The 23,773-nt window shown below is 37.9% G+C and overlaps 1 protein-coding gene across 4 annotated transcripts; it reads left to right on the top strand.

The window, feature by feature from the left end:
- The first annotated feature begins 1,889 nt into the window (after positions 1–1,889).
- Positions 1,890–23,284, top strand: LOC121654127 (core histone macro-H2A.1). 4 transcript variants are annotated; one of them, XM_042008064.1, is made up of 10 exons: positions 1,898–1,960; positions 2,887–3,019; positions 4,219–4,419; positions 5,425–5,531; positions 5,648–5,839; positions 6,731–6,838; positions 9,540–9,639; positions 14,395–14,484; positions 20,599–20,773; positions 21,777–23,284. In XM_042008064.1, the coding sequence occupies exons 3-10, from the start codon at positions 4,248–4,250 to the stop codon at positions 21,940–21,942; spliced, it is 1,110 nt and encodes a 369-aa protein (XP_041863998.1). In that variant the 5' UTR covers positions 1,898–1,960; positions 2,887–3,019; positions 4,219–4,247; the 3' UTR covers positions 21,943–23,284. The 4 variants fall into 4 exon arrangements, with proteins under 4 accessions (XP_041864000.1, XP_041864001.1, XP_041863998.1 ...); XM_042008065.1 differs by lacking the exon at positions 9,540–9,639 and adding an exon at positions 11,120–11,210 and having other exon boundaries at positions 1,905–1,960; XM_042008066.1 differs by lacking the exons at positions 9,540–9,639; positions 21,777–23,284 and adding an exon at positions 11,120–11,206 and having other exon boundaries at positions 1,890–1,960; positions 20,599–20,736.
- The last annotated feature ends 489 nt before the right edge of the window (positions 23,285–23,773 follow it).

Below are 23,773 nucleotides of genomic sequence, written 5' to 3'. Positions count from 1 at the left end.
TTTTTTAATTTGTTTTTATTTTAATTAAGTGTTTTAATTTAATGATTTAAATTTAAATCTCCAGCATCACAATATAAAATAAAAAAATCCAGTTCTCTGTGACAGTGGTCAGCTGAAATTCATTGTACAGTGTTGTCAATAAGGTTTATTTTGTTCTTAAAATTCAGCTTATTCGTTTTGTTTTTTTATTTATTTATTTTATTTATTTATTTTTACTGAGGACAGTGTAAGAGGACAGTTTAAGTTTAAGGTATTTTTAAGTTAAAAAAATGTTAATCAAAACTTTCTTTTCCCTTTTTAAAGTTTATTAGTAAGGGAATATTTAATTAGCAGAAAAGCCTTGACTATAGAATCATAACCTTTTATTACTGAATTTCTTGCACTCAAAGTAATCTGACCTTCAAAATTTTTCCCTTTTTTACGTGTTTTTTAAAAAAAAAAAAAAAAAAAAAAAAAAAAAAAAAAAAAAAAAAACCTGAAAGAAACTGAATAATTCTTTATTCGTTATTATTACGGCACATAGTTAACTAAATGCACAGCTCAAGCCTGACCTCTGGTGGAAAGGTGGTACAACTGCATCAAGTGTACTTGACATGGCTTGTGAAACTGAATAAGCAGTAGCTTTCATCATTTTTTTTTAGGATCTGTAAATATCACGAACTGTTTGGATTTGCTGTTCAAATACATGCAAATTATAGGATGACAATAGCAGACTTTTATTTCATTTGGTCACCCCAAATGAAATAAAATTAGGTGAAATCAGAAATTTTTGCAGCATGCCTGGAGGGAGCCTGGCTACCACCAGTGGTACCCCAGTACAGAGAACTGTGGGTCTACAAAGAACCAAACTGATTCAAGCTACAAGACAACTAGAAGCAACTTATAATCCAAATATATACTAATGTTACAACACTGACAGTGACATATAGGGGTGTCATACTACATCAAGTTACCAGAAATACAAGTTAGCTAAATTTACTGCTTTAAAAAGATTTTTTCCACAAAGCAATCCAAAATAAATAAAAAAGGGAGGTCAACTTCAATTCAAAATGTCAATCTATCAATTTTCCATACTTGTTTATCCAGTTCACTCTAAACTGCTTTATGAGTTATTCTGGGAATAGAGCAAGCAATCTCACAAAACCACATGGAGTGCCCACAAGATGGTTCTCCAAAAACAACCAACAGTAACCACTGTCCACAACATAGCTAAGAAATAAAAACTATAAAAACTTACACTTATCAGTGCTGAACAGGCAAATCTTTAAATTGTGTCATCCAACAAAAAGACCAAAGCAGGAAGTCTAGCACACAGCTGAACCAAATTATTTTAATCAGCATTGCACAAATACCATGTCCTAGAAGCCAAAAGCACAAACTTCTTACCAAAGCATCCCAGCTCGCCCTGTCCTCACTGTTCCAACCATGAAAAAGACAGACACACCATGAGTTAAAATAATCATTTAATGATATATTCAACCAAACTAGAGTTCAGTGTCAAGCACTTACATAATGGAATGAAGAAATCGGCCAAACCAGGGGTGTCTGGAAACTGTAAGTGTTGAAATGAATAAAGAAAACAAATCTAAACCAAGTGTCAGAGTAACTGTAGGAACAGATACGAGAGACTAAATTGAAGTCAGAGCTTTAGTATTCACAGGACTTAGTGGGACCACAGGTGTTCCACATCACAGTCATCAACTAGCAGCAAAACAGATATAGATTAATGCCCTACCAGCCACAAGAGAACCTGCAGGGGTCATACCACCACTGGCATACTTAAACACACCTGGAAGCCATCTGGCTAATTCTGCTGCTCTTTTATTAGCTGGTGAAACTCATTAGTCTTGATGCCAGATTGGATGCTTCTTTTAAGTTTTTGCTTCAGTGAAGAACTTGATGGGGCCAGCCATCGTCACTAGTTGAAGGCTCCGTTGTTGCATCATATTGTGAATATCAGGTACAGATAGATAATAAAAGGCATCAGGCTTTGTGTAAACTTTCTGTGCATAATGGTCTTTGATGGCAGATTAAAGTTAATGTCAGAAAGATTTCTGTACAAATGTGTAGACATTGGCATCTAAATGGCTGAAAATGATTACACACTGGATGTATTTTTTTCTTTGGTGCGCTTCCTTGTAACCATCTTGGAAATTTATCATGAATTTCATGTAAGTTATTGAAATATTCCAGAAAAGAAATTGTGTATTAAACACATTTTCATTGGGCTGGAGAATAAAATTTAAGACAAAAATTGTCAAAAACTGAACTCAAAGCAACTTTAAATATTCCTTTAACACTGGAGTTGAAAGCATTGAACTGTAAATGTGAGTACCCAAAGAAAACAAGAGACAAATAAATAGGATATTTTTTTCCATTTTTACACATTGTAATTATTCTAGAGATGTCCTGTTCCAGTCCTTGAAGGCTGCTGTTTTGTAGATTTTAGATGCTTCCTTGCTTTGACACACTTCACTTAAATTATCGGACTACACATAATTTTAATATAACATGACAAATTACTCTAAAACTGTATAGATACTACAGTGGTTAAATGTTAATTCTGGAATACATATACTGATATTTTTTCAGTTAAGATATATATGGGTAAAATGTTTCCATCATTATGGATAATAATGGAAACTACAGTAAATGAATATGGCTCGGATGTTCTTGGAGGTCATACCAATGGCCAACGGTCAATAGCCTATTTATTTTTCTCATAACATCGACGGAGATCTTAAGTATGAGAATTCAATTCGATCCGGCATTCAGTATATCGGCTCAAGCCACGTGTGTTTTTGTAGACAAAGTGAATGTGTAAAGGGTTAAAGATCATTTCAGCAGCGGATTGAGATTCTGCAGCTTTGCTCTCTCTGCTCCCAGCGCTCGCGCTCCGCGGGCAGAGCTGGCTCGCTCAGATATTTCAAGTCGCTGTGGATTGTGGGAGTCGGGGACACTGCCCAGGCTTTTTACCAGAGAACGGGAGGGATTTTTTTCGGCTGTGCTCATATTTTTTTGTAAGTAATATTCCAGCTTTCCACACCTCTCTTTCAAGTCTGTCACTGTCGCTATGTATCGCTCGAGCAGGTACCCGAGCGCTGAACTGAGCCGTTAACGTTGCCATTTCGTGGTTTTCTGGCATGGAGGCCGACAGCGGAGACCGTGTTGCTGGAAGTGACTGGCAGGAAGGGAAGGGGAGGGAAGGAGGAACGGGCAGCTACCGTCGCTTTGCCGGGGTTATTTCAAGGGAAACGACATTGACTTGAGCGGGAAAAAACGCACTCGTGTCGTTTGACAGCTGTATTTGAGCCGTTAATTGAGTCCTTCACACTGTGCAGAAAACAAATGTATCCGCATGAGACATCCGGATGGCTGTTGACATGCGGAAATCGTTGTCAGTGGGCAGCTGGGAGAAATGTCCACTGTAGCGATTGAACCCACCTTCACATGGCCGGGGCAAAATAAATACCACAGATGGTTCAAATCATCCTGAACGTGTTTGTTGTTTGCCGGTTAATAACGTTGTAACTGTCACGGTTTTATTTGCTGCTCCGAGTCCAGTGTTTGCATTAGAGCCGGATTGGGTGGTGGGGGGGAGCGTGGCCTGTACCGGGGCTAATTGATTACCAGTGACAGACAGCAGTTACAATCATGTCTGTGTCATGAAATTTTTTACAGGGTTAACTTGGAATATTAAGATTTTTATAACAGATTAACCACCCATATATCAAAATGCTTATAATGCATATTTAATAACTGACCCTTCTGAGGGTGTAAGGATGATGTTGGCATCTGTCATGAATAAAACATTTGCTTGCAGAAGGGATCTTATGATAATCCACATCTTTCTGCACAGAGTGTGACATTTGGCTGCTCTTCAGCAGTGAGTGTGATATTAACTATAAGCCTAATGTAGGTCTTTGGTAATTACCAACCAAATATTAACGGGAGTCATTAGTTATAGCAGTTTTTTACATTTCCCCCAGTCACCATGGTTTTGTTAATGAAAAACCTTTTTTTTAATTTTTATTTTTATAATTCTTCATGAAACCCTTCATTTTTATGGCAGAAGCCTCACACAGTCTTTGCTTTTATTTTCTTAAGATTTAAAAGAAAACAGGAAAAAGTATCTATTGACAGAAACATCAGCCCCCTTGACTAAACTTATTTTATTAATCTATCAAATACTGTGGCTGATGTATTTTTCTTCTGCAGAGCCTCACACTGGTTGCAGCCTCAGCATCATGTCCAGCCGAGGAGGAAAGAAGAAGTCAACCAAGACATCTCGGTCTACCAAGGCCGGGGTCATCTTCCCTGTGGGGCGCATGCTGCGTTACATCAAGAGGGGATTGCCCAAATATCGCATCGGCGTGGGGGCACCAGTTTACCTGGCGGCTGTCCTTGAGTACCTGACTGGTGAGGTTGAGTGTTGGGTACAGGAGAATGATATTTGTGTACTCAGAACAGCTGGGCAAATTTGGACATTTGTAACCATGAAAACAAATGCAAAGTTTTGCAAAGTTTTTATTTTTTTTAATTTTCAGTTTGGTATACATACGATCCAAAAATGTATTTATAGATGGTCATCATATGAATATGACATAACTCTTATGTTTATTTAGAAATCCTACAAACACAAAATATCAAATGTCTACATTTTTATAAATGCTAATTTAAGCAGATAAATTAAAAAAGGATCCCAAAGTGCCTAATGTTTTAGATATAAAGCTGAGAGAGGGATTCACCATTCTGAGGGACAATGTGAACAAATAGTTCAACAATTTTAAGAATAACATTTTTATGGGTTTTCGCTGACGATCTTTGTGGAGTTTTAAGGGTTAATAGAGCTAAATTCCCAAGGAAGCTGCTCTGAGTTGCATATTTCTCCTCATATTGTGTCTGAAGGCTGAAAGTGTTGATAACACTGACTGAAAAGCAGCCCACTAAAACTCTTCGTGGACTCACAGGTCCATAAAACATTTTAAGATTGAAGATTTCCTTAAATAAAATCCAGATTTTTAAAACCTCTGCATCATCTGACAAAATTACCACTCAGATAACCTAAAGACATCTTTTCAGTCAGTTTGGTTGTACTTGCATGTACGAGGATCTCCCTCTACTAAACTCAAAGACGGCAGAATGTCTTGAACATTTTTTTTTACACAGCCCAGATCTTCCAATTCTTGGTCATAGTACGGCGACTAATTTGCAGATTTGGGTATAAACTGTGAAATTCCCGAATAAAATAGTTTATTCAGGGATTTCACAGTTCAGAGATCACTTAATTTCTTCCCGAATGCTTGGCTTAAAGTCTGTATGAGATATTATTTAGAGATACAAACTGATCCCTTGCAGTACTAATGTTCTAGAGTATTTACTAATAACTTCCTTTGATTCTTATGCTGTTCAATATTTACATAGCTGAAATCCTGGAGTTGGCAGGTAATGCCGCTAGAGACAATAAAAAGGGTCGTGTAACGCCAAGACACATCCTCCTGGCCATTGCCAATGATGAAGAGTTAAACCAGGTTAGTGGCTGCACCAGTAACTTTCAGTCCTCTTCATGTGCACAAACAAAGTTCTTAGAGTGGGACAAAAAAAAACAAATCAAACTAAAATCTTGCTTTTTATCTTCCTCTGTCAGTTGCTGAAAGGTGTGACCATTGCAGCAGGTGGAGTCCTGCCCAACATCCACCCAGAGCTCCTGGCTAAGAAGAGAGGAGCTAAGGGCAAACTGGAGACACCCGTCTCACCTGCCCCAGAGAAGAAACCCAAACCGGTGAAGAAAACAGCAGCTAAGAAACTGAGTGGGAAAAGGGGAGGAAGGAAGGCTAAGGTATGTCTCTAAACCCTGATTTATGGAACATGAACACTCTAGTATTTTGTCAGACCACCTTTATCTTTGATTACAACACTCATTTGCGTTGATATTCTTTCTATAAGCATAGCAGTGTCGAAACATTTATTTCCATGCAGAGTTGTAGTCATTTTTTGATAGTCAAGGTTAAGGTCTGAACTATAGCTGACCTGAGCAACCCCACATCATTTCAGTTAACTGCTCATCACTTGTGATTCAGCTTCTGTAAGATCACCAGAAGCTTTTAACATGGACAGTTTGGCTTGTTAATTCATTCATAAGCATCACATGATCAAATTAAGATAAACTTTTACAAACACACACAAACAGATTTTTAGTTTTTTTTGAATGAATGAATGAAAATTCATTCATGATTAAACAAGCATGCTGGGGGAAGGGAAAGAAACCTCAGAAACTGTTAATATACAACCAAGGGTGAAACCTTACGACAGACAGTGCTAGGAAACGAAGAATAAAAGATTAAACAGTGGATGATTAAATAGAAATAAAAGATTAAAAAGGCCTTGCAATAAAAATAATTTCTCAAGTCATTTAAAAGAAGACCCTGATTGGGTAAGCATGACTTTCTTAGACTAAAGACAGTTGGCAGTCTGTTGCACAGCAAGCAGAGAGTCAGACAACCATTCATGAACAAAACAGCCTATGTCCATGAAGTACCTAGTATCACTGGCTTTTCAGATGCACATAGTGGATGGATCCAAGAGGATAAGACATTGGGATGAACCAGGCAGTAAGATGTAATTAACACTGGTGCTGACCCTCAGTCTCCCCACAGAAGGACACATAGATGAACATTGTTAGGAAGAGAAATGGTGTTACATGCCAACGTGTGCTGTGTGTCTTCGGCAGAGACAGGGTGATGTGAGCAAGGCAGCATCAGCAGACAGCACCACAGAGGGATCTCCAGCTGACAGCTTCACCGTGCTCTCCACCAAGAGCCTCTTCCTGGGTCAGAAGGTCGGTTTTTTTTTGTCAGCTTACAGATCTAATTATCCCCTACAGGTCTCAGCCAATTATACAGAAACTAAAGTCAAACCACTAATAAATGAAACTGGACCTGATTAGGACTTGTACAGATTCCACAAGTCTGCCACAGATGTACTAAAACATGCATGAATCCACTACTTTTAAAGGCTTGTTTGATATTTCAAACTGGGGGGAAAAACAGGTTTGTCCTTTTTAAGTCGTGCAAAACTTTTTTGTGTGTTTCATACTCAAATACTAATCTGTGTAAAACATAATCAGTTTTCACTTTTCATGTGTAACAGCCAAACCGATAAGAAATAAATGAGAGATTTTTGCTCAGCCTCAGCAGTTAGAGGTGAGTTAAATCCAAGTGGTTTTAGGGCTTTAATCTACATGAACCCTTCATAACTGAGTTAAATCTAAAAGATTAAATCAATCAAAGATGATTCAAGAGCGTTGTTTTCTTAAATTGGTGTCTCGTAGAAGAAAACTCCTTTTGTGATATCTTTTGATTAAAATATCTTTCCCCAACCTTCAGAGTATATTAGGTCTGTTATACTTTCCAGACTTCTTTCACAGGGTTACAGTAATTGTAAGACTCACCTTTTAATAGCAGCGTTGTGTGTCCAGATCTGTTCACCCCTCCTGTTTTGTTTAGATTTCTACTTTAATAGGTTCTGTTTTGGAGCTTAAACCATAAAATATTTCTGTCAGTTAGGGTTGGGTGACATAGTCTATAACTAATATTGAAACACTTTTAGGCTTTATCAGGATAAAATGTTGAATTTAACTTTTTTTACTCAACCACTTGTTATTATGTCGCCTCCACAAGCCGTGCCACACACACACAGGTGAGCTACTCTCCCACCATGCATGAGCGTGTGTCAGAAGTTATGCTGCGTCAGCCACTTGACAAAAAGACAAAAATGTCTGCATTTTTAAACATTACCAGAGTAGAAGCAGTAGCTTCCTGTGAGGAGCAGGAAGAGGAGTTCTGCTCCGATGTACCAAGAACTGCACTTCCTTCAGGGGAACACACACACCTGAACAATCAGAATGTCCTCATCATTTTAATCATTTCTGAGTCTTAGTACGGTTTAAAATGGATGTCTCCCATTCGGTTTCCTTCTCTTAAACTAGTTTAATGTACGAACTCTGTCTCCAGGCTTCTTTCCTGGTGTGCAGGGGTTTTCTGGATGGGCAGAAATGATTAGGCTGCTGTGAGTGACAGAGGCCAAACTACAAAGAAAATCTCATGTAGGCGGCTTAAAACACTGCTGTGATAATTGGTACAAAATTTTTTTTCGATAGAGCCATTTCATACATTACTTAGAATAACCAAAATACATCAAGTATATTTAATATATTTCTCACCCCTGGTGTACAGTAAGAGCAACATGCTGCTTTGACACATTTAATTAAAACTTCTTTTGTTGTTTTGTTATGAAATAAAGGAGTATTTAGCAGAAAATAATCTGTTTACAAACTGCTGAATTATTAAACTGTTTTTATTACAAGACTCAAACCCAGAAACAAAGTTTAATTATTTGGTTTTCAGTAACTTAGGATTTAGATCAGCCTGTATGCTTTAGCTGTTCAGACGTTATTTTAAAAGCATAAAAGTTGACTGCTTGTTTTCTTAAATTGTGTCAGCTGTAGCAAAGAATTTCAAATCAGCTGCGATAGTGAGTATAGTATCATTGGGAGGAACAAAACATGATAAATTAATGAAATGAACAAATGGGGAGTTTTGCAATCCAGTTGTGGACTGCACAGGCTGACTTGTCTGGACTCAGTAACAGCAGCACTGTAGGCCTGTTGTTTTTATTAGCAAAATGGCTCAGTGCTGGAATGTGTAGCTGACCACAGTTTAAAGCAGCTACTGAAAAAGTTGGATAATAACTCACCAGACAAGAGCAGTTAACCTCCCACAGACGATAATAAACTCATTAACAGAAAAGCTAGTGTCTTCATGTTTTATCGGCAGAAATAATATAACTGTCTTTCTTCCAGCACTTTGCTCTTGTCTAAAGTGTCAGTCTCACACTCTTCTGTCATCTCTGCTTTTCTTTTGATGATCAGCTCCTAAATGATCAGAGATTCCATTTAAAATCTTGTTGGTAAAATACAGTACTATTATAGTAAGGTGCTAACTAGGTGTAACTTATTAAATTTCAAAGGGATACCTTGACATTTTGCTACCTTTTGCCAAACTAGATACAAAACCCTGAACGTCCAGCATGCAGTGTGTTTAGCTTTAGTGGTGATTTTTAACCAAACCTACAGAACTGTTATTTTAATTAAAATAACTTCATTTTATCTAAAGGTCTTATTTGAAACTGGTTATTGGCTTCACAGGATCCTGTGTTGCTCACCTTTTTCACGCTATAGCAGTGTTAACAAGTGTGTGTGTGTGCGTGTGGGTCTTTTTCCATCTCACGATTAGTCCAATGTTTACATCATTGTCTTTCCTCTTAATTGTGCTCCACTATACACTACACACCACAACAGGTGGCTGTATATCTGTCTGCTCCTAGTTTGGTAATTGATCCAAAAGTTCTAGGTATCCCTCTAATCTGCAAGCTGAATCAGGTTTTAATGGCTTTGCTTCCTCACCTCTTCCTCCTCGCTCCATCTCCTCTTCGGCATGCCTACCTCCCCCCCTGGCTCTCCCCTTCCTCCCCCTCCACAGCTCAACCTTATCCACAGCGAGGTCAGTAACTTGGCTGGCTTTGACGTGGAGGGGGTCATCAACCCCACCAATGCTGAACTTGAACTTAAAGATGATCTAGGTGAGCTCCCCAGTCCCCCTTCCCCACCCTCGCTTTTTGGTCCTCATTGGCTTTGAGATTTAAAATCCTTAATTGTTCAGCCAGTGAGCAGCATTTTTTCTAAAGACTGTCTCCACCAGAGCTGTTCATTCATACTGTGACCGTCTCATTCCTGCATCTTTTAGGTCACATGATTGACAGAGGAAGATATAGTGGTTGAATTAGAGTATGTATGACTTATTATTAGAGACGCTGAAGATTATTTGATTAGTCTTTACTTTGATTTACTTTGAAGTTATAGTCTTGAGTGCAAATATAAAAGTATTTGATTTGGATGTTTACAGGAAATGTTTTCTATGATGAGGGTGCTACATTAAGGCCCTGTTAACTGTGATCAGTGTAATCTTGTAGAATTTAACCCAAAAATGGGGGAGGGAAAAAAATAAATGTTCTTTTGAAAATGAAATGAAAAATCAAGAAAAAGTTTAAAAAATAATTCAAATTTTCTCTGGTAGAAGCGAGCTTTAAATTCTTTGAGTGAATTATATTTTATTGCTTTGGCTCTCATTTAGAAAAAAAACTGAAATTATCATAAATAAAATCCCAATTAAGTCATTTACTGATGAGCAATAAAGATGCACCCAGTGAAAAAACAAAACAATGTTTTGAATGAGAAGAACCAGTTTTTCTTTAGTTTCTTGTAATACACTAATATTGTGCAACAGTGGCCAAGCTTCCTGGATGACATCTTTTAAGATATTAAAACTGCTCAGTGTGAATTAATAAGGAGATGCCTCAAAGAACTAGTTCATTTCTTTGATCTAAAAGATACTAAAAGATATAAATCAGCACTGACAAAAAAGATGAACTGCTTCCTGCCAAGACGTTTAAGGATTTTATCAACGCTCCTCAGAGTTACTCTGCTCACCCATTCCATTGTGTAGACATGTTGAGGTTCACTCCAAGTTGTCGTCTTTTCAATCAGCTGCTGCGGATTAGTAAAGCTTCAAAATTTAGAACGTCCGGCAGCTTGTTCTGAAATAGAGCACCAGATTATACTGGTTTTAATCTGTTCGTAGCAGAGTGCAGCCTGATTGGGAGGTCGCTCATCTGGGGTGTGTGATCATTAAAGTGGGAATCAGAATGACACAGCTGGACTGAAAACTGGTTTCTTATTTTCTGCTGCTGAAGTCTACAAAAATATCTGTTAATTGCAAAATGGACTCTTGCGTTCATTTCAGTGTAGTGTAAAATGTGTTTAAGATAAATCCAGCCATCTGTGTGGTCCTGCTTCCTAATTCCATGTTGCAGCATGATCTTCTGTTTCCTCAGTTGCCTCCATGTTGCCTGTCATGTCTTCAGCCAATAAGGAGCACGCTCACCTCTCTGTCTCTGTCCTTTTTCCCCTCTTCTTCCTTGTTGCATTATATTGCTTCTGTTCACTCACTGTTTTTTTACCACCATGTTGTTGCCTGTTGTTTGTCATTGTTGTCGTCTGTAGTTGCAAGTTGTCCAAGCCGACATATCCATCGTGGAGAGCGACGCTGTCGTTCACCCAACCAACTCCTCCCTCTATACAGGTGGTGAAGTAGGTAAAGGAACCACTGACACCACAGAGCCCACGACTGCCTGTCTGCTCTCCTTCTGCATGTCCAGATAGTCAGCGCTGCAGTCTGTGGACCAACACCAGCAGCAGCACAGTATTTTTTTTTTCTTTTATTATTTTCTTATTTGCTAGATGCTCATATCCAAAAGTTAAGGCCAAAGGAACTTAACCTATTGTTCTTACTGTTATGCTCCTCTTATTTTGGTTACATATTGGCAAACGGGACTGTGCTGCATCATAGATGAAAATAAACTTGCAGAGGCTTCACTTGTGCCAGCAGGAGCTGTTTTTATGCAATGAGTGATGAGAACTTTGGTAACCAAAATGTGGAAATTGGTGCTGCATGTTGGTCGGTAGCTGTTTGAATTTTTATTTTTGTTTCAGACGCATTGGTCCATGTCAGCAATATAAACAAAAACAATAAAAACACCAAAAACATTTAGCAGAATTAAGAGCACAATAGTTACATTTTCAATTTAATCAATCAACACAGTCATTTATACATGATACTGTGTGAAAGGAAAGGTAGGAACATTATTTGTTACAAAGATGAATTTTGCCCTTGTTACACCTTGCAAGTGAAAATATTCTGCATGCATCATGAAACACCACCCGAAGCTTTTTCACTTTAGCTTTACTGTAACTGCGCCACAAATGGGCTAAGAAGAAGGAGTAAAGTGTGTTCTAAAACTGGCTATTTTAACATGATCTGTTCATATGAAATTTGCTTATCAGCATATTTGTTGGTGCACACAGTTTACAGCACTGATGTTAGTAATTGCCATCCTGACATAAATCATACCTGATTACATGTCCCAAATTTCTAACTTTGTTCACCACATTTAATGATTGGTTTGCTAAATAGAATAAAATAACTTTCAGCTTCTGGTCCTTCTTGGTTCTAGCCGTCATGACAACACAGTTATTAAAAATGTCATACTGCACACTATAACTTGCACAGACTCTAAGCAGTTGCTGTAAGCCAACACTGTAAGGAGACTGAATGACTAAGTCCACGTACATCAGATGATTAATAAGACAGTCGCCAACATTACTGCCAGTTTTTGCGTGATTACATGATTGTTTTCTTAGATTTAAATATGTGTAACAGGTTCTTTCTAACACCCAAGGTTTGCAATGGTTATTAGCATTATTATTGTTAAAGCGACATTTTAAATTTGACATCGGCTTTAATGTTAAAACTAGCATTCTTTTAACATGACAAGATCACCACGGTAACTTATGCTGTACGCCTCACCTACATCCTCGGAGGTTGGGGTCAGTGATTTGGATTTAAATCATGTAAAGAGCAAAATGCTTTCAATGATGTTTTCCCCTATTCTGATGTTCTGTAAGTGATAGATTCTAAGCTGAGGGGAAAAAGGCTCTGCAGTTGCAGTGCAGCAAAACTTACACTGCACTTTCTCACAGAAACCTAAATGCATTTAGTCAATGTTGCTGAATAAGCTTTTTGTTTGATCATTAATGATTTTACTGCAAGAATATTTTATACTGCTGCTATTGTAGGAAGTGGGACAGAGATAAAAAATGAGCCTGTTGCACTTATTGCGAAGAATGCTTAAAAAGAGGTCAAATAAAGAAAATAAATTTTTTAGATATGTTCTTAGTTAATAAAGACCTAAATTTACTTCTTATGAGTCATGTTTAGGAGGTGTAATGGGCAGCTGCTATGTAATAAAATAAAATAAACAGGTATATGGAGTACATTAGGAGACAAAGTTAATATATTATAGATTTTACCTTTACAGCCATTTTTCTGTTACGTTATTTCATCTCACCGCAGCTCTTTGAGTTACATCTTGTCTTGTGTCAGCTGCTGTTCTGAAGAGTATCCTAACCCTTTCTCTATGTATACCTAACCCTATTTTCTCAGTTTTGAGCCTTTGCCAGTTTATTTTCAGGCAGACATGAGCTACAAGCCTGCAAAATGAGATGAAATCATTTTATGTTGCTTTCGTGCTCAACCCTTCATCTGTGCAGCTTTCCCAACTGAATAAGCTGGTGTCTGTATGTTACCATCAGTGCTGAATTAGTAATGTACAGGAATTCGATCCAGAGAGAGCAGTTGTTGAGTATGACAGCTAGTACATAAGAGCAGAATATGTTTTGCTTGTGTAATCATGTAATCATTGCACTGCTGCTGCTGCTTGTTGGTTTGTTTCATTTGACTGAAACGTGGACAATCTGGGACCTTATTTCCTCTTATTTCCTGTGACTTGTGACCTCTGGACCATGCTGTCAGTTCAATTGGTTAGAAAGGATGAGGGTCAAGTTACTCATGAAGACATTATTTTGTGTAGCTGCAGATTAATGCTCCTTAGAATTAAGTCACTAATGGCTATATAAACAAGCTGTCAAACTAGAAAGACCCCTTAGAAAGGCCTTTAGTTGCTTGCTTGGATGAACTCTTATTATCTAAAGAGCTGTTTTGGCTTACTTCTTTTCAATGATGCTGACACTAACCCTGTTGTTTTCTCCTCTGCCTGTTTTTAATTATATAGCCGTCAGAGCATTAATTTCTTTGATTCTGGTGACATTAAATGGCTTTGAACCGCTCTGGTTTCCTTTATGGCTCCTTTCTAAAACCGATTAAATCTGAAATGGTGTGATGTGAAATGACTTTCTTAATTGATGAAATTAAGTAGAAAGACATCAGTTAAATTTGCTTTCCATGTGGCCTAGTTGCTTTGAGATGCATCTTTCTCCTGTCCCCAGCTCAGTTTGCACTACCTGGACTAAATGCATCATTAAAAAAAGAAAACAATTTTACGTGGTTATTTATAGCTACAAGAAAGAAAATACCCTCAGTCCTCTGCATGTACGTCAGTGTGGGAGAACAGAGGAAAGTAATTATTTCACTAACTCAGAATGAGTCACTTGGAAACAGGCCCTTTGGATCCTGGCACTTTATTTGTGTGACTTTAAGTCTCATTAATACAATAGCAGGACCTTGGTACACTTAATGAGAGCTCAGAGACTCAGTGAGAGGCCACGTGAAATGATTGACAGCATTTTCTGTGTCCAACCATCTACATGTCTCCCTGCTTGCCTGTTTGCATGACCACCAACCAGCTGCTTCCTTTCTGCTTTCTGTCCGTCTGTCTGAGTGAATGAGGATGTTTTCATCACCGTCTTCTGTCCTTTTGCAGGCTCAGCTCTGGAGAAAAAGGGAGGAAAGGAGTTCACTGAAGCTCTGCAAGAGCTGAAGAAGAAAAACGGCCCTTTGGAGGTGGCTGGTGGTAAGTGCACAGAGTCGAGGTTTGTGACTAGCAGAGAGATTTTCTTCCATTTTAGTTAGGATTTCTGCTTGACAAGGTTTGGTGAATTATTATTTAATCAGACTTAGCTTCATTTGGCAGGTTTCACAAGATTACGTGTTAAAAAAATGTCTGTATTTCACAAACATTTGTTGAACGTGTAATTGTAAGAGACAAAAGAGTGAAAACTTTGGTCAGACTTATGTCAGAAATTTTTTTTTTTTTAAATGAATCTTTGTCAATATGTGTAAATATAAATGATTAAATCCACAGCACAGGTTTGTACCTTGCTCTGGGGTTTTTACATTATCTGTAAGACTGCTGTGGCTCAGATACTTTGCATCAATGCTGCTTAGGAATTTGTTTATTTTGCAAATTGTCAGCAACTGAACACTGAAAGCGTCTATAAATGCTCGTACAGAAGCTGCACCTTTACAGTGACTTCTTCCAGCTTTACTTCAGGCCGAATTAGAAGTAATTTAACAGAATTATATGGACACAGATAAAAGTGAGCATGAGCCTCAGGCAGTCATCACTCATGTCTGGTGTAACTTTGTTGTTGTGTTGAGATCTGCCAGATTCCCTCTGATTGGAAATGTGGTCAAAGTGTTGTACCCAAGTTAAAATGATTTTTTCCTCAGCACAGAACTCTTGGACCGCATGCACAACTTTGTCATGCACCCAGCTTAACATATAGGTTAAAATAGATTCATTATAACCTCTAGCCTTGTATAAATAATATTTAAATAAGGCTGTTTTGTCATTATCGTGTCATATTCCCACTATAATGCTGTTGTGATAGGCAGGTTACCTTTTACAGCTTCAGAGTCTGCATGAATATGTGATTCAGCAGAGCTGAAGATTGGGATTTACACCCTTTTCATTACGCTTGTACCTAATTTACACGTATGAAACTGAAGAGTCAAAACAGGCTGTTATTTGTTGATGGATAGATGTGAGCCAGAGTCCCTCGCCCCCTCAAGGCTGTGAACCTGTGGGAAACACCAATAAAAGTGGCGTTTACAGAGGCCATTTTTCCCTCTTTGAATCTTTAATGAATTCATTTCAATAATGAATGCACGCCGGGTCATTCTGGCTTCGATGCAGTTCTGGTAAAGGACCTCTGCATTCATTGCAGCAATATCCAAAATGTTATAAAACACCACAACAGGCCATCCTGTAGTTGCAGCTCCAGATGAATACTGCTTCGGCATCTTGTCAAGGATGTCTACTCTTAACTTGGTCCTGTTGTTGTTAGAGGACCTGGCCATTTCTCCCCATCTGAGTCTTCTTTATTAATTTGTCGGAGCATAACCAAAGCTTATTCTGCATTTGTCGCGGTGGTAGTTTGTCTGTCTGTTAGCAACATAGCTCAAAAAATTATGAACAGATTTCGATTAAATTTTCAAGAAATGTGAGAAATGGAATAAAGGAACCAGTGCTTGCATTATGGGGCTGATCCGTGTCACCGTCAGGATCCAGGATTTTTTTGAAGGATTCTTTACTATGGAGAGATGGGGATAATTTTGCCATGACAGCTTCCAACTCATCAGATAATGTCCAGAATCATTGGTAAAAAATAATAATTACATGATGACATCATGGTTGATGTAATAATCTGACATTGTTTGAGCCAGATAATGTTGATATTCTGGACCTGGTGACCCAGAAGGTTCAAAATATAGGGGGTACTGGGTGGGCTGTTGGGCCTTTTGGGGTTTTTCTCAGGTGAGTGACCCTATGCCTTGGCCATGGTCTGCGCTCTGAGTGCTTCTAGTTGCATCTTGCATGGATGCTTCCTGTTTGGAAGCAGGCCACAGGGCCCACCACATGCTGTGTGAGAGCAACTTTAAGTGGTGAACAAGACTAGTCAATTACATAGTTTTCAGAAACTTTGACAACTTTGAGCTTAAAGCTCATTTCTCTGAAAGCTTTTTCTGTCTCTTTTTCTGTGATCCTTCCTTTTTCCTGTTTGTTCTGCCTTAGGTTTGTTTTTCTTGGATTGTTTTTACACTTAGTCTGACACACCGGACAACAGGGACTTTTCATGTTTATATTCCAGTGTCACAATGCTTCATCAGGGTAAATGATGTCAGAACAATGCTTCAGGGATCATCTCTTATAGAAATAAAGAGTTCACACACTGAAAATGACTCATATGTCTGCTAAAAGCTAAAGATTTTGTAAAGACAGTGATTTTTTTTCCCATAAAAATGATCAAAGGCATTTAGTTTGGCACCTTCTTCTTGGTTTTGGCAGCTTTCTTCTAAAACTAGGTGTCAGTTTTTAGATAATCACACTGACTGAGACCTTTTGTTAACATTTTCCATTCCCTCTTTAAACTCCACAATGTTTTCTCCATGTTTCTGTGTCGTTATCCATCACTAACACTCCTTTTTTTTAATACATTCAACACCGTCAGCCAAATAAGTTCAGCATCCCAGTCCTGGTCTCCATGTTGAGCTCATAAATACATTACCAGGTGACTGAACATCAAGCCATCTGTGCCTGTCGGGGGTGCAGGGTTGTTTTGTTTATTTAATCAATATTCCCCTCTGAGCCTGAGATCTGAAGTAATATGAAAAAAGTTTCGACTTAGGATTACTATTATTGTTGTTGTTATTATTATTATTGTTGGATTTTTATGTATCCAGCTTTCTTGAGTAATCTTCCATCAGCAAGACATCCCCACAGATGGATTACCTCTGTTTGAAGGGATGTGCTAATAAGGTGGTGCTCAGAGTCTGGTTTCTTCCACACATCAGACTGAAAGTTATAGCCAAATTGCTCAGACTTTATTTTATGCATGCAAGGATTTCAGCCATTCAAGTGCTTTTTGGTGAACTCTCAGTAGGCTGTCGTGTACTTCTTACTGAGGAAAGACTTCTTTCAGACTAATCTTCCAAAAAGGTATGATTGCTGGTCTGATGGGTGTTCTGTGTTAAGCTTCTTCCATCTCCACAAAAGAATTCTGGACCTCATTCATACTGGCCATTAGGTTGCTGGGTACCTCTCTGACCAAGGCCCTTTATCCATGATTACACAGTCTGGCAGCCAGAATGAAGTCTGTTAGCGGTTATTGTGCTTTTGGCCATGTAAGTATTCTTCGTCAGATCTGTGCCATGGGGGTTATGGACAAATCTGTGGTCATCGTGAATAGATTTTGTGAGATTTCATGTAATCAGGTGTGTTTTTCTAAATGCCTGGTAATTATGTCCAAAGAATTAATTAAGGCACAAGTCAACTCTTTAACTTTACAAGTGATTTTACAGCAACACCCTAAAGACCGCAGATGCACCAGATGACCAGATGACCAGAGCTCAGATGAAAATATTATAATAGAAAGTCAGACTACTAATCCGCTGATGTAGATTGAAGGTGAGATAAATCAAAAAATGTTCCAAACTTTAAATAGTATGCCCAGTTTTCCACACGCACATTATGTTTAAGGAAAACTTGAGTAAATACAAACCAAGCTTTTAGTTGTATTTGACTGTAATTCGATTTAAGCCTACCAGAAAGATGTTGTTTATTAAACTACGGGTGAAAATCTTGTAACGGCTTGTTTCAGTTATGTTAACCACAAAAGTTGTCATTTGCTTTTAGGAAATTCCTGCTCCTATATTATCATTATTATTATTTTAATTGATTTAAAAAGAAATTAACATCTTGGATGAAATGAATTTCTTGTTTCAGTCTTGTGTGTGCTTACAAAAACAAGTCTTTTTCATTGATAATCCTGTTCATGTCTAAGCAGCTATATTTATATATATATATATATATATATATATATATATATATATATATATATATATATATATATATATATATATATATATATATATATATATGTGTGTGTGTGTGTGTGTGTGTATATGTATATGTGTATATATATATATATGTGTGTATATATATGTATGCATGTATATGTGTGTGTATATATGTATATGTGTATATATATGTGTATGTGTGTATTTTTTTTATTTATTTATTTTTTTAATTTTATGGAAGAAGTCAGCCATGAACAGGTAACAAACAGTAGCACACAAACTCCAACCACATCAACAGAAAATCCACCTAAATGTTACTGGACTCCTGTCCAGATAGTGTCATTGACAGTTGATCTACAGATTGGCAGTAAACAAACACCACACACAAACCATAAAGCACATTGAACATTGGAGCCAGTCATAAAATCCATCATCATCCTCAGACCGCCCATGCAGTGAGACTGGCTCTGGCTCTGTTGTGTGAAGTCTTTCCATCTGGAAATCCGCTCGTCCTCAGCTCCAACTGCCGTCCACTCACATGATCGCTGTGGGCTAATAAACTCCGATTGGATGCTTTCTCACATCACAGAGTTGGGGGCTTTGGCTGATTTCAACTCTGTACAGCTGCTGAGTTGATGGAAGACTTAACTGAATGTTAACCTCCTGAGAACAAACTCTTCTTCCTCGTTCTTCCTCTTTTTGTCTGCAGCTGTTTGGAGAAAGGGTTCTGATCTGGTCTTGCTCGTGAAAGCTTTTGGAGATTTGATGTAGATATTTTCTACAAAGGCAAACATTCATTCAGCACTTCTGGCCTCCAAACTCAACTTTATGGTTTTTACTTCAAATAAAACTGTATAGTGAGGCTGGTTTTAACCAGATGTAATATTCTTCATGATGAGACAAATTCTATCTCTGTCTGTTTTTTTTTTTTTTGTTTTTTTTAACTCCGGCAGCATGTTTGGATCATGATCTTATTAAGCTCAGATCAGGATCTCTGGAATAAAACTGTTTAAATTTTAGTGGCTTTTTTGTGATTATAAATGGAAGTGATTGGGTTAAATCAGCATGGGACATGGGCAAGTTTGAAACTAACAAAGAAGCAAAAAGAATAAAGAGAATCGTGTTTCATTGAGACATGGCTGCAGGAATGTATTGCTGACTCTCATTTGTCTTTACACTGCGTAATGACAGTAAGAGCAGATCTATACATTAGTGAGTTGAAAAAGTAATGGAGGATTGTTGTGCTTGACAACAGCGGATGTGTCGTCCTGGAGAGGAGCTGCATCTGGAGTGTTAGCTGTGAGTGTTAGCTGTGAGTTTTCGTCCATATTATCACCTCAAGGAGTTTACATTTTTTTTCTTGCAGTTTATGTTATACCTGATACAGCTACGGACTTTGCTCGTGACATCATACACTCATTTGTTGCTATGAACCCGGCATCCTTGCGTACTTATGGCAATCTCAGGAGATTGAAATGTCTCCCTCACTGCTACACTTTGCTCCATCAGAGAAAATAAGTTGTTGAATTTTATGCAAATGGAAGACATACATACAAATATTGAAAAAATACTACAACGTAATAATTTCCCCTCTGTGATTAATAATTGATTAATAATTTGGGGGGTGTGGTAGCCTAGTGTTTACAGAAGTGAGATTGGGTCTGGGTTTGATTGGACGTCTGTGACCCCTGCGTTCAGAGATCAATTTAGATTCTTTTAATGTTTTGATAACATTTTGTATCACTGATAATTAATTATTCAGTCTTTTACATTAACAAACTTTATTCCAAAATGGCTCCAGGATTAGTAAATTTCTTTTTTTTTTTTTAGATTTTCCAGAGCCTTTGCTCATCTTTATTTCTAAGACTGCCTCTCTAAGGTGCCTTTTTATAATCCAGCAATGTTAACCAGTTAATCCCGGTTGTTGCAACATGCTCCTTTAAGAAGTTTCCACCCTTTTGCTGTCCCCATCCCAACTTTTCAGATTTGTTGGTGCCATTAAATTCACGATAATCTAATATTTTTTATGTTTTACTTTCAGCATTCATGTTTTTATAATCTATGGTTATTAAAATATCTGCATTCAGGTTTGAACATTTTACATGGCATCCAAATTTTGGGGGTATTTTGGAAGACCAAGATGAGCAAGTTTGTTCCAACATTTTTTCCAAAGTTCCTGTGGTGCAGTTGGGAATGCTGATGCTTGTGTCATCTGCACTTCTTACCAGAACTGTACCTGAAAAGTATGTCTCCTCTCTACCTTGTTTTGCCCAGCTTTCCTTTCCTTATCGTACTAACTGTTCTTCATCTCCTCTGCTTCCCTCAGCTGTTTTGACCTCTGGTTTTGGTCTGCCTGCAAAGTACATCATCCACTGTAACAGTCCAGGCTGGGGCTCCGACAAGTGTGAGGATATGCTGGAGAAGACGGTGAAGAACTGTCTGGCTCTAGCAGATGAGAAGAAACTCAAGTCTGTGGCCTTCCCCTCCATTGGTAGTGGAAGGTAGGAAAATACATGCAGAGGAAATGCATCCATGACTGTATAAAAATGTTGTGTTGATTTTATCTTAATAACAGATCACAAGTGTGCAGTTTAATCAACACTTTCACTTCTAGTTTGGTGTAAAAAAAAAACAAAGGGACATATGTATGTGCTCACCTTTACTTTATTCTTTGTTTTCTTTGTGTAGCAGCAAATGTGAGCTGAAAGAGTATAAAAATGTTTTAAAAGAAGAACCTGTACCTTGTAGTGACAACATTTTTAGCTAGTTAACAGTTTACAGATCACAAATGACCTTCTTAACAGATTTTTTTCTGGTATTTGTTTTTGAGGGGCCTGAGAACGTACGGCTCTGGAGGATTCAACAGAAAAAAAAACAAAGAAAATCAAAAAGCAGTTAAACTATATTTGCTTCCCAGAACTACAGCTGGCTTATTTTGGGTCAGTTTGTCCAGTTTTACTGATGATTATGTCTCTGAGCGTGAATTGTCCCAGTCTCAGCTGAGATAGGAAAGAAGACGATGTCTCATTCTGTAGTTATGCAGGCCGATATAATCCGATACCCATTTTTATTCCCTGGCTTTTAACTCAGATTGAGTTTTTGACATCTAGGCCTTTGTGTGGTTTTCTGGTATTTGTCTACCTGTTTTCAAATTGTACAGCACTTTGGTCACACATTGAACTTAATGGGTGCCACCTGCTCAGTAGAACTATCAGGACACAGACACTAGATTCCACAGGGTGTCCTGTGCGGTTGATCGGCAGCTGATTCTCAGAGGGTTTGGAGGATGGGCCAGAGCCATTTGTAGTGTTTATCCGGTTGTTCCATTCAGGTTTTACTGGTGCAGTGGACCTGCTGGTGGGACAGCTGCTACTGTTTGGGGTTATCATGTGGGTTATGTACTTGGTCCAGGACCCCGTTTCCCAGGAGACTGTAATCAGATGATCATTGTTATTCCCTCCATCTGTCAGTGTTTTTAGTGTTGTATATGAACTGTTTTGACAGGAATGGCTTCCCGAAGCAAACGGCAGCCCAGCTGATCCTTAAGGCCATCTCCAGCTACTTTGTGGCGACCATGTCTTCCACCATCAAGACCATCTACTTTGTGCTGTTTGACAGCGAGAGCATCGGGATCTACGTGCAGGAAATGGCTAAGCTGGAGACGAGTTAAAAGTATGGAATACTCTCTTCGCCCCTCTCCTCCCCTGTTTTTGTTTTTCATTTTTTTTTTGTGCAAGGCGAGAGGAATATGTTTACTAGTGATTTGTTAGATATAAAGAAATGAAGAAAAGAAAAAATCTAAAGGTTGGGAAGTTGTTTCTGCATTTATGTTTGTATGTTTCTTATATTGCTTTTAATTTCTTATTTACTTGTCACCTCTTGTGTTTAAATGTAGATGTACACTGTTCATTCTGCAGCCTTTTAATACAAACAGTGCTGCACAGTACAGATTGGTCATTTTGAGATTTAATTTTCATATATGTAAGAAGTTACAAGACAGAGCTGCACCTCAATTACAGAGACTTCCAGAGAAGTCCAATAAATACGGGTTAATGCATGTAAAGGCAGTAAAGATACTAAAAATGGCTATTCTCATTCTGTTGAGCTCAATATTACAAAACATTTATTGTTGATGTATTTTTGGTACCATCGCTGCAGCTTAGAAGCATCTGTTGTACTGTACAATGAAAAGGTAAAGTGTAATGAGAAGTTCAGTTTGATCTACTTTTGGTCTTTAGGAGACTTGAATATTAGAATGAATCTTTGTGTTGTGTGTTGCAAATTCCTCCTTTTGCCTTTGTTTATGGAGGCCAAATATGTTCTCAGTGTGCTGCAGAGACCTTTAATTTCCAACAAAAGAAGAAGAATATGAAGTTATTTGTAATGTAAATGCCATCACTTGCTGGTTATTTACAGTATATTTAGATCCGTTTATGGGCCGCAACTGGAGATTGGAGGTTTTTGCAGGGCAACAGTGGATTCTATTGTGTATTCCTCTAAGTGTTTATATAGATAGAAGTATTTGTGAAATGTTTTAATTTTTACACTGATTCTAAATGGCACAGGATTTGGAAGAAAAAAAAAAAACTATACGAGATTTTTTGTGTGTGTTTTGTCTTTGTTAAGCCATAAAACAAATGTATTCACTTTATTGCTGGAAATGGAGGCTCTCTGCTGTTGTTTTCAGTTCGCTCTTTCACTCAGTGGCCATCAGGTGGCTCCCTGTGATCAAGCATCGAGTGTGTCATCTCTGCCATCTGTTTTTTGGTGCAGCAGCAGAACCTCCTCACACAGACGCTGGTCAATTTGAGTTGGATTTGAATTGGGATTGATGGACATGTACAGAGGAACCTGGCTGCTCTGCTGCATTTGGACTTTTCAACAGCCTAACTTTCTTATAAGAAAAAAAAAACTTGCGTTTCTAAAAAAACAAAAAGGAAAAAAAAGCTACAATTGATGATTCTACAACTGGTCTGTACACTCCGGTAATAAAATACCTTTGAAAACATGAATTTGGTTCTCTTTACATCATTTCATGGTTAATTCATTGGTTGAAAAACTAAAGGAAACTGCGATGATTTTATTTTTAGTTTGTTGTTTTTTTTGTTAGAGTTTTTTTTTTTTTTACTGCACATAAAAGTAGATGTATATGTGTGTGTGTGTGTGTGTGTTTGTATGTGTGAGAGGGAATGTGGTTAATTTGGAAGAGAAACCTCCATAGTGCCCCATTAAACAAGTGTCTTAAAAATTATATTAAATCCCCCTCTGCTGCATTACATTGAGAGCAAATAAAATACTGCAGACCAAATGGTGGAGAGGAGACATGCTACATTTATTTAATTGGACTAAGTAATTAAAAAAAACTTCTGGGTTCCCCACATCAGAAGCCTGTGTCTATACTGTACTTATGAAACCTACCAGACTAATTTAAGAGGGCGTTCTTTGATGATCTTATTTCTGTTACATGTGAAACTATCAGCTTTAGGACTGATTGAATTTGA

Source organism: Melanotaenia boesemani, chromosome 15 (assembly GCF_017639745.1).
Source record: "Melanotaenia boesemani isolate fMelBoe1 chromosome 15, fMelBoe1.pri, whole genome shotgun sequence".
NCBI lineage: Eukaryota > Metazoa > Chordata > Actinopteri > Atheriniformes > Melanotaeniidae > Melanotaenia > Melanotaenia boesemani.
Note: the sequence above shows the minus strand (reverse complement) of the source record. Positions and strands in the feature narration are given on the sequence as shown.